General features: G+C 36.1%; 1 protein-coding gene across 1 annotated transcript in view; it reads right to left on the bottom strand.

Moving 5' to 3' along the window:
• DHX15 (DEAH-box helicase 15) overlaps positions 1-15,288 on the bottom strand; it is a 59,572-nt gene that overhangs the window by 32,871 nt on the left and 11,413 nt on the right. The window contains exon 3 of the mRNA XM_077880920.1: positions 14,307-14,500. Coding sequence (XP_077737046.1) covers positions 14,307-14,500 — 194 coding nt within the window. The remainder of the gene's footprint in view (positions 1-14,306; positions 14,501-15,288) is intronic.

The raw sequence follows: 15,288 nt of genomic DNA, 5'->3' as shown, positions 1-15,288 counted from the left end.
ATTCATGAGAGACAGAGAGAGAGAGAGAGAGAGACATGCAGAGGGAGGAGCAGGCTCCATGCAGGGAGCCTGACATGGGACTCCATCCCAGGTCTCTAGGATCACACCCTGGGCAGAAGGTAGGCGCTAAACCGCTGAGCCACCCAGGGATCCTGTTTTTGTTTTTATTTGAGAAAGAGAGCCAGAGAGCACAAGGGGGGGCGGGGGGGGGGGAGGAGGGGGAGGAAAAGCAGGCCTCCCACTGAGTAAGGGGCCCAAAGCAGGGCTCAATCCCAGGACCCTGAGATCATGACCTGAGCTGAAGGCAGAAGCTTAACTGACTGAACTACTGGCATCCTTTTTTTTTTTTTAATTAGATAGATAGATGATAGATTGATTAGATAGATTTTACTTACTTATTGATTGATTGAGAGAGAGAGAAAGTCAAACAGACTCCACACTGAGCGTGGAGGACAGGACATCTCATCACAACCCTGAGATGAAATCAACAGTTGGAGGCTTAACCAACTGAGCCAGCCAGGCACCCCAGCTGGCCTTTTGTTTTAAATCAGGGAAACAGCTAGACCTCCCAAATACATCTGTATCTTCTATATAGAAATTTTTAGAAAAATCAACCCGTTACCAGATGCAAGTCAGATAAAAAAGTGTTTCCCCAAAACAGTTATGTCCTTTTCCTCCTCCTCCCCATCTTGCTTTATTTCTGAATAATCCTCTCTTTAAGTGTTCCAAAATGAGCAGATTTCTGCCATCTAACATCTTTCTCATGTGTCACCTCAAAAATTCTAATTTTGTCTCTGCTGGTATATCTTATGAACATCTGAGAAACATACATATTTTTATCGGAAAACTAGCTTGTCAGACCTTGAGTTTGGGGACAATTCTTTTGCTGTACATCGCCACAATCACAGACTCCTACCAGCATGCTTTGATTACTAGACTTCAGGCAGTCTTTTCCATTGTATCATATTCATACTCAATTTTTTTGTATGTGCTGTATGTGTGAAGTTTTGAAGTTTTAAATAAAAAAGTGTGCCAGTATGAACATAAGCAATTGATTTTAGGAACACTGGACTTTTCTTAAAGTACATTAAGTGGCTGGAACTATAGACATGCTGTTCACTGGCAAGATAGAGGGGATTAAGACCCAAACAAGTTCAATAGGTCAAATGTCAAAACAACAGAGACCAATCAACTGACCTGGCCCATTTCAAGAACAGAGGGGAGGCTGAGAGCAAGACCACACACCTATCCTCCCCAGGTTTCCCTCCCTCTCTGATTGTCCTTCCATCTAGACTCTCTGGCCCTTGTCACTGTTGTTTACTCATGCTAAAAAAAAAACAGAAGGAAAGGTCCCATGCTTTGCCTAATTAAGCCACTACCAGATTTACTGGCAACTATGGCACATTTGAGGTGATATTTTTTGTGTTCAGGGTGACTTGATTCTTTCTGTTGTTTTGTTTGGAACGAATGTTTACCTGTGTCTTTTACAGTTTTTGCTTGTTTTTTTGTTTCCTTTTTAAATTATGTGTGGCATTGTGTGTGTGTGTAATTAAAGCCTTTATTAACCTCAAGAAAAAAGGGAAGCTACCCAATGATTTGCTATACTACTAGATATATGAAGCTCCCTGCTTTAAAAAAAAAAAAGGGGGGGGGGAGGGATCCCTGGGTGGCGCAGCAGTTTAGCGCCTGCCTTTGGCCCAGGGCACGATCCTGGAGACTCAGGATCGAATCCCACGTCGGGCTCCCGGTGCATGGAGCCTGCTTCTCCCTCTGCTTGTGTCTCTGCCTCTCTCTCTCTCTCTCTCTCTGTGTGTGTGACTATCATAAAAAAAAAAAAAAAAAAAAAAAGTGACCAAACACCAAGCACAGAAAAAGGCAGAACCAAGTACTGGACATCCTATAAAAGTCTTAGCCATTTCCCTTTTACGTTTTATACCCTCCATAGTACTAATGGAATATTTAACCAGACTCAGGCATCAGTCACAAAAAATAGTGTCACAATAATAAAACTTGTGATTACCTAATTTTGAAGTTTCAATAACAGACTAAACTGCATAAGAGAGTCAAACTCTACATTTGAATGGATACCCTATTATCCAGTGTTTCTGTTTTAAAACAAAGACTCACTAAAAAGTTTTCTGTGTTACCTGTGAACTGGTTAGAAATACAAAACTTGGGTCTCATCCCTGACCTACTTAGAAATTTTGAAGATGAGGCATGGCAATCTGTTCTAACAAGCTTTCATGTATTTGATTCTAATATGCTTGCTAAAGTATTAGAATCACTAGCCTAAATCAAGTGAAACAAGAGGCAGATTAAGTAGATGCCTAAAGCAGCAAAACATCCCTGAAAAATAAGTCAGAAACAGTTGATATTTTCAACCATGACTACTATCTAATTAATAAAATACACAAAATATTAAAACATGTAAGAATAATTTGTGTGCTGAGTAGTACGAGCTTACATAGCTTGAGTATTTTTTTTGCAACAGGCACGTGCAAATAGCATAGTACAACTACAAGCCAGCTGCTAACCCTGATCCTAGCCAATATCATCAATTCCGACATGAACACGGTATGATAAAACATTACAGACTACAAAGGTATTGTTTAGTTTTGTGTTTACATATATTTAGAATTTTTTGAAAAATTCCTCAACTTGCCTGGTTCAAAGAAAAAAGAACCACAAAAAGGTGAAATGGTTTCCTAAAATGTACACCAGAAATTCTAAATTGTTTAATGAACTCTGATCTGTATCAAATTATTTGTAAGTTTAATGAATGTCAAGTAATGAAAAACTGTCTATAGGGGGAAACAATTCCCAATAACTTAGTATTATGTTCCCTGGTGTAGGAATGTGCTTAGAGACACAGTTGAACCTTCCTAAATCCCTATCTCAAGCCTTATATCTCTCTAAAGAAATTCCATATTGATCCAAGATGTGTAAAACAAAAAACTAAAACACATGGATTCATAGAATTATTCAATACACTGAATACATCTTTAATTAAGAACACTTGTATAAAATTCAAGTTTCTGCATGGCATGATGTGTGATAAACAAAGAAACATGGTAAAGTGAGCAAAAATTGGAACTTAAATTCAGAATGCCAATTTTGTTAAGAAAGTTGCAACCTATATCCAGAATGCTAATCCTGTGAAAAGCTCCTACAGTCAATATAAAAAAGGCCAACTAACCAACCACAGAAAGATGGGCAAAGAATGTGAACAAACACCAAGTTTATTACTCCCATAATACTGTACATTTTTTTTTTCAAATTTACCTTCTCTGTGATTGGGATGCATTTTAAAATAGCCCCTTACAAAAATGACTGTCAAGCAAGTAGCAATAATTCTGGAAAGATGAGAAAGCACTAGTCTCAGATCCAAAAAGAAACACAAATGACTCAAAAATACATGTAAAGATGCTCAATTTCATATAAAAGAAATGCAAATTAAAACAATAATATTCCATTTTTCACTTAAAATACTGACAAAGAAAAGTTCCATATTACACTGTGGGCAAGGATACATAAAGTGACACTCATTTGCTCATTCCTTACTGGTCAGAGTAGATAAATCTCTATAAAAGGCAATCTGGCAATCTAATAAAATTCAAACATACCCTGTGACTCAACCAATTTCATCTGAAGGTAATTCATTTCAGATATATACCTGCGCATTTGCAGAAAAATGTGTACACAAGGTTTTCTAAGAGGGTACTAAGGACAGTGTTTTTAATAGCAAAAACTACAAATCTGAGTGTCCATCAAAAGAATGAAACAATATACAGTCATTAAAAATAATAAAGCATCTTTATATTTACTGTTCTAGAACAATATTAAGTGAAATCAGCAACCATGTCTTGAACCAATCCCTGCTCCAACACTGAAAATCCTAGTTATGTAGTGCTCTTGCAATACTGTTAGGATTTGGTTACCTTTCAAAGTATAGGTTTTATTCTAGCGTAATTACACATGCAGATAAATCAAAACTGCATTTCTAAAGAATCCAAAACTTGACTCAGCACGACCCAAAGAAATTTTTGGTAACTGCTTCCAAGTTTATCATAAATGACTAGCATTGTTTAATTTGAGTAGTAAGATTTACTGCTTTCCAAATTACCTAGGAAAACTTTACAAATACTTAGACATAAGAGAATTACATGGAGATGAGGAATGAGGATGGTGAGGAACAACACACCCTTGTGAGCAGCCCGGATGGCTGTGGTTTAGCGCCGCTTTCAGTCCAGGGTGTGATCCTGGAGGCCCGGGATCGAGTCCCATGTCAGGCTCCCTGCATGAAGCCTGCTTCTCCCTCTGCCTGTGTCTCTGCCACTCTCTCTCTGTGTCTCTCATGAATAAATAAATAAAATCTTAAAAAAAAAAAAATGCACCCTTGTTACAAGATAAACCTAAGTTAAAGCCCCTACTTTCTTCTTGGCATTTGATCTTGAACATCAACTTCTCTAAAGCACCATTTGTAAAATGTGAATATGGTGGCTTTTGCTTAAATGAAAGAAAAGAATGTATCTAAAGCACCTACTATACCAATTATCTGGCACTTGTAAAATAACTACAAATAGAATTCTATACTAGCTCTTAACTAACCTTTCCCTAATAAATCCTTGGAATAACCTTACCCTCTGTATAACACACTGTGTTATAGCCACATGTCTGTCTCTACCAGCTGGGTCAACATAATTATATTTACATGTAATGACAAGCTCTTAGCGCAGAAAAGAGTTGTATAGATGTTTCTTGTTACATGCTTCACAAAAGCTTGAAAAACAGGAGTCTCATACACACACGAAACTATCAAATGTATGACATAACTACAAAAGAGTGAAAGGGAGTCTGGAATTTCAGAATTTCTAAAGACAATTCTCTTGAATTCCAGAAAAGTAACACCTGTGTATTTTTCAAGTGTGTGAAGTTTAAATACCACTGTTAAGATCTAGACTTTTTAATTGCATAATTGAATTCCAAACAACTTATATTCAAGGAAATGGTGATGGTCCTATATTAAAAGACTGATGAATAAATATACAGGTTTTAAATTAAACTTTTTTTAAAAGATTTTATTCATTTTTTTTTTTATCTTTTTAAAAGATTTTATTTATTTATTCATGAGACACACATAGAGAGGTAGAGACACAGGCAGAGGGAGGAGAAGCAGGCTACATGCAGGGAGCCCAAAGCAGGACTCAATCCCGGGAATCCAGAATCACGCCCTAGGCCGAAGGCAGACACTCAACCACTGAGCCACCCAGGCATCCCTTAAATTAAAATTTTAAAAAAGTTTAAGGCATTTTTTTTTTTTTTTTTTTACTATTTACTACTAAAACTTAGATTAACCCACTACAATCCAATAAGGTCGTATGAGTGCCTGCACTAAAAACTACACATATTAAAATGCCTGCACAAAAAGGTATGTAGAATTTTTTAAGTTATACTAGATCAAGACCTCTAAAATAGACCATAACCAAAAAAACATTTATTCACTTTTTTCCTCCCTACCATATAACCTATTTTTGTGTAAAGCCCCTATCCATAGACGGGGCACCTGGCTGGCTCAGTCGGTAGAGCACACAACTTGAACTCTGAGTTTGAGCCCCACACTGGATACAGAGATCACTTAAAAATTAAAAAAAAAAAAAAAAAAAAATTTTTTTTAAAGTAAAGCAACCTCAGGACACCTGGGGTCTCAGTGGTTGAGTGTCTGCCTTTGGCTCAGGGCATGATCCCAGATTCCCAGGATGGAGTCCCACATTAGGCTCCCCACAGGGAGCCTGCTTCTCCCTCTGCCTGTGTCTCTGCCTCTCTCTGTGTCTCTCATGAATAAATACAAAAAAATCATTCAAATAAATAAATAAATAAATAAATAAATAAATAAATAAATAAATAAAGCAGCCCCTTGCAGTAGAATACTTTTTGAATGACAACAGTAAAAGAAGAAGAATGACAAAACTAAAACAGCTTGCACTTACCAGGAACTATATTAGAAGAAAAAAAACACATATAGTATATAGGGACTTTATAAAATACAACTCTTTTCACTACTATAAATACAGTGAGCCTGAATACCCACAACTTACCCATCCTTCACAATGTCAACATTATGGTCAATTACCAACTTTTAAAAATGCTCACAGTGAATCAGGAGCTACTGAGAGTCATCAAATTACCTTCCTCCAACAATTCTTCCAATATCAAGTTATTTCTACATGCCATAAGTACAAAAATAAAGACGGGATCATCTAAGTATACATAAGTCAGTTTATTTTATTTTTTTTAAAGATTTTATTTATTCATGACAGACACACAGAGAGAGGCAGGGACACAGGAAGAGGGAGAAGCAGGCTCCATGCAGGGAGCCCAATGTGGGACTCGATCCCAGGTCTCCAAGATCACACCCCAGGCTGCAGGCAGCGCCAAACCGCTGCGCCACCAAGGCTGCCCCATACATGAATCAGTTTAAAACAAAGTTATTTACCTCTTTTAGGTGATCTGGCTATTTCTGGATTCACTGTTACCTTTAAAGTCTTCTCTGTGTCCATAATGCTAGAACACTGTACTTCTCAATATATGTAAGTTCTATGAACTTATGTTAAAAAAAAAAAGCCCTTACGGGGGGCACATGGTGGCTCAGTGGGTTAAGTGTCTGCCTTTGGCTGAGGTCATTCATTACTCAGGGTCCTGGGATGGAGCCCCACGTCAGGCTCCCTGCTCAAGCAGGGTGTCTGCTTCTCCCTTTCTCTGCCCCTCCTCACTCATGTGAGCTCTCTCTCTGTTCTCTCAAATAAATATATAAAATCTTAAAACAAAAACAAAAACCCTTACAAACCTGATCCATGTGAACACAGCAGTTAAAAAAAAATAAGACATTTCGTTGTTCAATATTAAGATCTCCCAAAGGGCAGTTTATGTATAATTCCCTAGCACAGTCCAAGTTTAGATTACTGTAGAACTTTAACATCTATTTATATATCCAGTAAAGAGAAGAGTAAACTACTTCCTTCTTTGGATATAAACAGGTAACTTTACTTGCTACAGTAAGTTGATTAAATTTGTTAAATGAAATCTTATTTCCAGAGAATAATTATATTCTTCCCTTATGATTCAAAACAATTTATATTATTGTTTTTCATACTCAACATGTGATGCCATAATACTACTGGCAGAGGCATTTCATTATTCTATATTCCTTTCAAAGACAGTATCTTTGAAAAGCTCTATTTTTGATAGTTGCTCTAATAAAAAGCAAATATTAGGCAAATATCAGTGTAAAACAAACAGTAAGTAAATAAAGGTGGCAGTGTCCATCCGACTCTAAAGTTTAAGAAACTGCAGTGTTCAACTGGCAAAGATACCACACTAGTAGATAATGGTGATTAATAATGAAATAAAAAGATTTTTCCTCCAATATATGTGTGGTATTTGTTTAAAGGCTACTAAGTTGTTAGAACATAAATACTTAACTATGTTTTTAGGACTAAACTAATAAACGGAATTCTGAGTTATTTCTTCAGGACAGGGTACTGTGAAGACTGAGACATTAAGCATGAAACTTTGAACCAAGGTAGCATGGGAACTTCTACTCTACTTAAAACCTAGCTCATCTAGTTAATCGGCCTATCTAAGTCTCTCTACCCTTCTCAGCTCAGATGAAATACCTTCTCCTCTGTGAAATCATCTACATAATTCGTGTGACTGAGTCAAACTATCTTCTTCATTGCTTCACAGCCTAAGTCCCCAACCAAGAAGTCCCAAGAGAAGAACCAGAGATAACACAGTTCCTTTATGCACATAATGTTTTTTTTCATTTGTAAAAGGATAAACATACATTTATATAGGGTCAAGTTCAACTTGATACATTCAAACACTAAACTTACTACAATCACAACCTATATATAGCATTTCTTACAATGAGAACTACTAGACGTGAACAGTCACATGGAAAGGCACCACACAGTATTTTGAATTTGGAATCTACAATGTTTCAATGCATTTCTACTACCAAAAAACAGACAAAAAGAAAGCAAACAAAACCTCAAACCTCACTTCTATATAAATAGCCTCACAGTTCTGAGATCAGCATTCAAAGCATACAGCTTTATTTGGGCAAACAGCTAAAACACATGTGGTATGTTTCAGTTAGCTATGTAAATCAACAAAAAGAAATGCCTAAGAAATTAACAACAGAAGGCAACTAAATTCTTTTCAAAATACACTGCCCATTCCTCACGTTTTTAAGGAAATGCCTATCATCCTCACAACAGAATTTACAGAAAGCTATTATGAATGTATAGGTTCTATTTAATATTTCGTAAGATGTTAGCACTGTAAACAAAGAGCCTTCTATAACTAAACCCTTCCCAAGTACTTAAGCATAAACACAAAGGTCAAATGTAATAATATATGCATACCTTTAGGAAAGAAATCAAGTTCGTTTTCATGAATTAACAAAAGCCAAAGAATTCTAATTCTAAGGTGATGATGATGAGTTTTCAGTATGACAGAAAACATGCAAGTGGTAAACAACCACATTTATTCTTTATTACTGCTCCTTGACTAAAGATTTTGTAAAACTACCTTTATCTAATCCCAATGCTATACTTGAATTAGAATAAAATCTACCATGTAACAGGTGTTCAATAAATTAGTATATAATCAATGTTTATATAATTAATGGTCTTTAAGTACCAGGCCTATTTCCAGGGCTTACCTCTAGCTCTAAAGAATATTTGCATTTATTCATTCATTTCAGAGACAAGTAACATCAAGTTTTAATTTCAGTTAAAACCCAAATTATAATTCAATTGCTGCACTAAAAGGAACTTTATTAAGTTGTTTTTATTGTCTCTTTTTAATTAACTGGGTTAACTGGTTAAAAGATTCAATAATTTCCCAAACTGAAAATCTACCACCACTATCAGCAGCAACAAAAGTAGAACTGTTGACTTAGCACTTGCTGGGCGACAGGAATTACTCTAAGGGCTGTACACGAATTACGCTATTTTATCTCAGAACAACCATATGAGGTAGTTATTATCACCTCTATCTTCTGAAAAAGCAACAATCACAGGGAGGTTAATTAACATTGCCAAGATCACAGCTAATAAGTGACAAAGCTGGGACACAACTCCGGCCATGTAATCTTAGTCTGTGGTTTGGGGTGTATTTCCTTTTGATTCTCTTTTCAACTCACCCTTTTAAGGAGGTTGCCTTATAGGAAACCCACTGTGGAATCTTTAAGTAGTCTTTTTATGCAGTTAGTGCTTCTAACTCTTATTTCCAGGGGCCCAAAGAATCTGCTACAGCAATGCCAGGTAAATCCTTCTTCTCAGTGTCAACCTCAAAGGTACTATACCAGCCAGCTCCTTATTGTAGCTGTGTTTCTACTGGAATCTCCTTACTTATTAAATATTTTTAGATTTTCTTTCATCTTCTTGTCTAGATTGCCTTTTTGAGATTAAAAAATGCATAAAGTTTCTGACACATATTGCATAGAATAGTACTTCTTTGGCTGGTTTTTCAAAACTTTTCTCCCTTCCTTTTTCTCCCTCTCCCTTTTCTCCTTGTAAACAAGGGGTTTATCACACCGTGAGACCCTAAGTTCTGTTCATTCTTATCACTCAATTATAGATTTAAACTACGTCCTGTCCGTAACTTTTCCTGATTTTTCCAGCAGCTTGTCCTGAAGCTATATATACAAACAACTCAGGATAGTACAGGTCTTACAAAACACATGTCCTTGAAAGAGTTACAACACTTTCTGCTTCATAAACATTACCCCAGATCAATTCCTTGGCCTGTGACAGATGCCAAAATTGAAATGAATCTGATACCAAAAGCAAAAGATTCAGAAGAGAAGGCAAATTATAAATTATATACACCAAGTCACCCTATCATTACACACTCTCCACCAAGAAATCAGGGGAAAATGTCTTTTCATGAAAAAGTTACCCATTTTTCACGATTATGTCAAAGATTCACCCGCAGTCTACAGTGTAGTGACAAATTTCACTCTCCTCTGTTGCCTTTTCCATCTCAGGGTTTTTTTCCCTGAAATTCCATCCACAAGGCAAGTATAAAGATAGAGACACAAACTCTGTTTCCCAAAGAGTTTATGCAAAAAAAGAAATCAATCTTTAGTTATCCATACAGTCCATAAGCCAGTCCTGTAACATCTCAAGTGATCTGGCATGGAAATGCTGACTTAACACAAATCATCTGAATACTTTAAAAAATACACAGACTGCAGTGTCCCTTAAAGTAAAAAATACTCTTTTTTCCCTTCAGAAAGAAAGTTTTTTATTTTTATTTTTTAAGATTTTATTTACTTATTCATGAGAGACACAGAGAGTGGCAGAGACACAGGCAGAGGGAGAAGCAGGCTCCCTGCGGGGGTGAGCCTGATTGATACAGGACTTGATCCCAGGATTCCAGGATGACACCCTGAGCCAAAGGCAGATGCTCAACCACTGAGCCACCCAGGTGGCCCCCCCCCCAAAATTCTTAAAAATGCTGTTCCATCTGCCAAGAAAGCTTTGCTCCCTGTACCCCAATCCCTACCCTGTTGAACTATCACTTTCAATTCAGGCCTTTATTCCATCCGCTCTTTTCCAATCTAAATTGAATTTTCAAATCATGCTTTCACACAAACCCCAGTATTCTCTTTCTGAAGCCTAATCACAATTTGAAATTGTATTTACTTTATTTACTTTATGGGGACAAGAACCAGATTACTTTTTAGTACTGTATCTAGCACTGTCCAACACACAAGATAATTAAATGAACAACTAACTTATCATTACTTATGTAAATTACTGGGTTCCCTCAACATCAAAATATCTCAGAATTTTGTAGCTGGGGAGGGACAAAAAGGAAATAACTAAATTAGCTACAAAACTACCAACTTCAAATGTTATGTCTGCCTGAAAGCTCAAGACTATTAAACTATTTTATTACCTAAAAAACAATTATCAGCTCCCTCAAAATAAATGGAGATTTCTCAAAATTTGTCGTAACTTCAAAGTGCTTCTTAAAATCCACTGAAACAGTTTATTACCTCATCTTCCTTAAAGTGAATTATATTTTCACTGACTAGTCACAAATTTGGCAACATCTTCCACTGACTAGTGTGCTCTTCTTTAACTAGCTCACTTTTTTTCTCCCAAAATTTCCAAGCCAAAATAGCAAAAGGAACATAAGTATTTTGCAAAAGGAATACTTCAGAAAAGCAACAGAAGCAGGCAAAAATCATAACAAGTGATACATAAAAACCATTTACAGTGGTAGCCGTTTGAAAACTAACTTGCCTGGGACATCTGAATAAATGAGAGACACAGAAGGAGGCTGAGACATAGAAGGAAAAAACATAGAGAAAAGAAAACTAACTTGTTTGAGACTGGACAGGTTTTTAAGACTAGTCTAATAGAGAGAGTACACTAATTTACACTAGAACCAATTCTCTGAAAACAGCACAATATTAGATCAAGGATCTAGAATTTATGGATATATGTCCCATACACCAGAAAAGGTATCTTTAGATCCCGCCCCCCCTTTTTTAAAGATTTTATTTATTAATCATGAGAGACACAGAGAGAGAGAGAGAGAGAGGCAGAGACACAGGCAGAGGGAGAAGCAGGCTCCATGCAGGAAGCCCGATGCGGGACTGGATTCCAGGACCCCAGGATCACGCCCTGAGCCAAAGTCAGATGCTCAACTGCTGAGCCACCCAGGTGTCCCGATACCTTAGATCCTCAGTGTACACAGAGATTTAAAGATACATTAATTTAAAGTACTCTGAAACAAATTTAATTAGTAAAAAAGTGTGTTTACTGTCAATAATGAAATCAGGAAAAATGTGGTTGAATTCTGAGTCCCTCAGACAGAATCTTCGGAAGTTAGTCCTCTTCACCATCCTTCTATGGTGAAAATTAGCAGCTTTTTACCTGACTAAATAATGGATACATAGGCTTTTTACATCCAAGACTGCCCCTGAACAACACAGGTTTGAACTGCACAAGTCCACTTATACACAGATTTGTTTCAATACAATACAGGACTGTACATGTATTTTCTCTCATGATTTTTCCCTCACCTTATTTTGAGAATATGGTAGATAATACATACATACCTACATAATGTGCTAACTGTTAATAGTGAGGTCAACAGTAGGCTATTAGTAGGTAATTTGTGGCAAAGTCAGAAGTTAAACACAGATTTGTGGGGGGTGGGGGCAGGAGGTGCTCCTACCCTCTCCATGGCTCAAAGGTCAATAGTGTTATGAGAAGAGCTCCAGGAGGAGACTGATAGGTGTCGTAGGTATTCACTCTTCCTACCCAACTGATTAATGTAACTGATCCTTAAATCTTGGCTGTTTTAACATCTGGGGTTCTCAAAAAAATGAGTTGATAGATAACTATACAAAATATATCTAGGGATTTATACTCCCATTTAGTGAAGCATTCCTATTATCAAAACTATCACTTGCTCCATACTCTTATATTGGATTTAGTATCACATAAAGACAGTATTACGTTAGCTTCTATCTCTTCAGATTCTCCAAGATATCCCAGTAAGCTTGCCCTGTCCAGAATTAAGCGGAGATTTTTGTTTAAAGTTTAGTTATAGCCTCTGGGAATCATTCCGTAAGAAAACATCACAATGCCAAAAATACGTTCATTTTGATCTATCAAATCTATTTTTATGTTACTTGTCATTCCCTATTAACCGAACCAAAATCTTTCACAAGTATACCTTTTGAAAACCTTCCACTTCCTACCACACACACACAGACCCAATATTGCATATAACTTGCCTCTCCCCAATTTCCAAATTCGTTTTCCCTGTTCAACTGTGGTTTGCCAAAAAAATTCAAGTGAATAATTGTATCATTTCTCCTAAAGATGAGTAAAGCCTGCCCTTTATTGTCCTCAAGTCCTTGACATTATCTACATTTTAAATTAGTATAAAACCTTAAGTTATGATTTATGTAATTCTTTCAAAAATTATATAATTAAAAGTGAACGTGATAATCACTAAACTAAAAAGATGCTCTCAATGAAACTTAAGATATAAACCAAAAACATACCCTAAAATCATAAAGACAAGCTGATTTAAGTAAATTGTCCAGCTACTATTAAAAACAATATTTAACTCTTTAACCTGAAGTTCTAATAATGCTTATCAAAGAAACTAGAAAAAAGCTGACATGAAACTTGAATGACTGGATGCTTGGAATAAGGAGATTTTTAAACCTGTGAATATCGTAACTGTATAAGAAACTGTATCTCTGACCTCTGTATTCTGAAATATTTACAGATCAAAGTATAAAACGTCTGATTTGCTTCAAATTATATGGGGCAGGGAAAAGGTTGGGATATGGATGAAACAAGCTGGGCAATGGTCGAAGATGCATGATAAACACATGGAAGTTCATCATACTATTGTATTTCTGTATACATTTGAAAATTTCTACAATAAAAAAAAGAAAATTTCTACAATATATATTTTTCCCTATAAGATTACATATATTTTTGCCATCAGTGACTCATTTCACTACCCATGTAACTTTTTTTTTTTCCAGAATTGTCTTTTAAAAAACCTCAGGGAGATTACATTGTGACAAAGAAATCATTTTTTAAAAAATGACTTAAATGTCACATATATACAGAATAAACAGAAGCAACAAAAGGGTAAATTTTTCAAAAGAATTACCATCCAGCAACACAACATTTCCACAACTTAAGCAGAATATAAGTGTAAGATGAAAAAAAATTAGGACAGTTAAAGAAAATATTACAAAAAAGCTCAACATGATAGTCAATCGTGCACCACAGCTATAAAGGAAAAGGACTTTGAGGAGACTCTAAGACTCTATTACACAACAAAAGATTCCTCCTTTTAGCTCATAACATCTGTATGATAATAACTGTATAATTAACATTAAAAGCCCTATCCCCCAAATAATTTCTATTCCATCCCACACAACATTCTTTCTAAAAGAAACTCATTTACTAAGATCTATCACTTTTCTATCACATTTAAATGATACATTTCACCTAAGATACAGCACCAAATAACTAAAATCTGACCTTTGAAGCTGTCTACTGAACAGCTATATACATTACCAGCAAGAAAGAGAATTCATATTAAAAAGTCACCTGCTAAATCTAAGAAGGTCTACTCTTGGACTATTTTAAATTTGGATGACTTGAGACTCCACTATCTAAGCCCTCTATCTAGTGGCAGAAAACCAGTAGAGAAACAAAATATGCATATTTAAAGATAGTACTTACTTAAGAATGGTTTTTGCACTACTGCAGTCTTCAAATCGAATGGAGTAACCAACTTCCTGGCCCAACATCACATCCATTTCATCAGCAACTCTCTGAGCCACACTCATTGCAGCCACTCTCCTGGGTTGGGTACAGGCAACTCCTCTCTTGGGTCCTGGTAATGATCGCATGTACTCCACACACCACTGTGGAATCTATCAAATAATTTCACATTTAAATTAATTCCACTCTGCCAGCATATCAGGTATATTTTACATGTAGTATTTCATTGCATTCTAATAATATAAAACAAAATTCAATTAGGCACACCACAAATTACTATTTAAGACCCAAACTTATAGCATGAGCTCTCCAAGCCAAGGAGGGGCCATATATAACACTAATCCAACGTAACTGTACTTCTGAGCAGGTTAGGTCCACTGAGGCTATGCTGAATATGCTCTACAGTGTCAACTATTCTATCATTAAGCATTTCTCTATACACTGGAAAAAAACTCAACTTATGAAAAATTCTACTTTATAACAAATGTTGAGTCTCCAAAAATATTCTCAGAAATAATAAATTCTTATGCAATTTGAATTACAAAATGCAGGTGAAAATAGAAATCACAAACCCTTGTGGTTATAAACCTGTATCTTTTACGTCAATACAAATTAAGTTGGTAAGCTCCTATTCTTCTGCCTTCAAGAGAGGTATGTACAACAGAACACCACCTTAGGTGCCATCTTAAAAGTCAATTTCAATAACTGTCAATCTCAAATTCAACAGCACCTAGAGAAAAATACCAACAAGCACAAGTTGGTTGGCTGCCAGGACAATGGCACATTTTCTCCTTGTTCCATCAATAGAACCTCTAATTTCATGGCTCTTCACTCACTTACCTGGGTAAGAACCATGGGAAAAATCTTAAGTGATCACTACATTAAATGGGAGTCCACTGCTATAAAGTCATGATAGGTCTCCAACAAAGCATTCAAAAGC

Source organism: Canis aureus, chromosome 2, assembly GCF_053574225.1.
Source record: "Canis aureus isolate CA01 chromosome 2, VMU_Caureus_v.1.0, whole genome shotgun sequence".
Taxonomy (NCBI): Eukaryota; Metazoa; Chordata; class Mammalia; order Carnivora; family Canidae; genus Canis; species Canis aureus.
The sequence above is the reverse complement of the archived record's forward strand: the minus strand, read 5'-3'. Positions and strand labels throughout refer to the sequence as shown.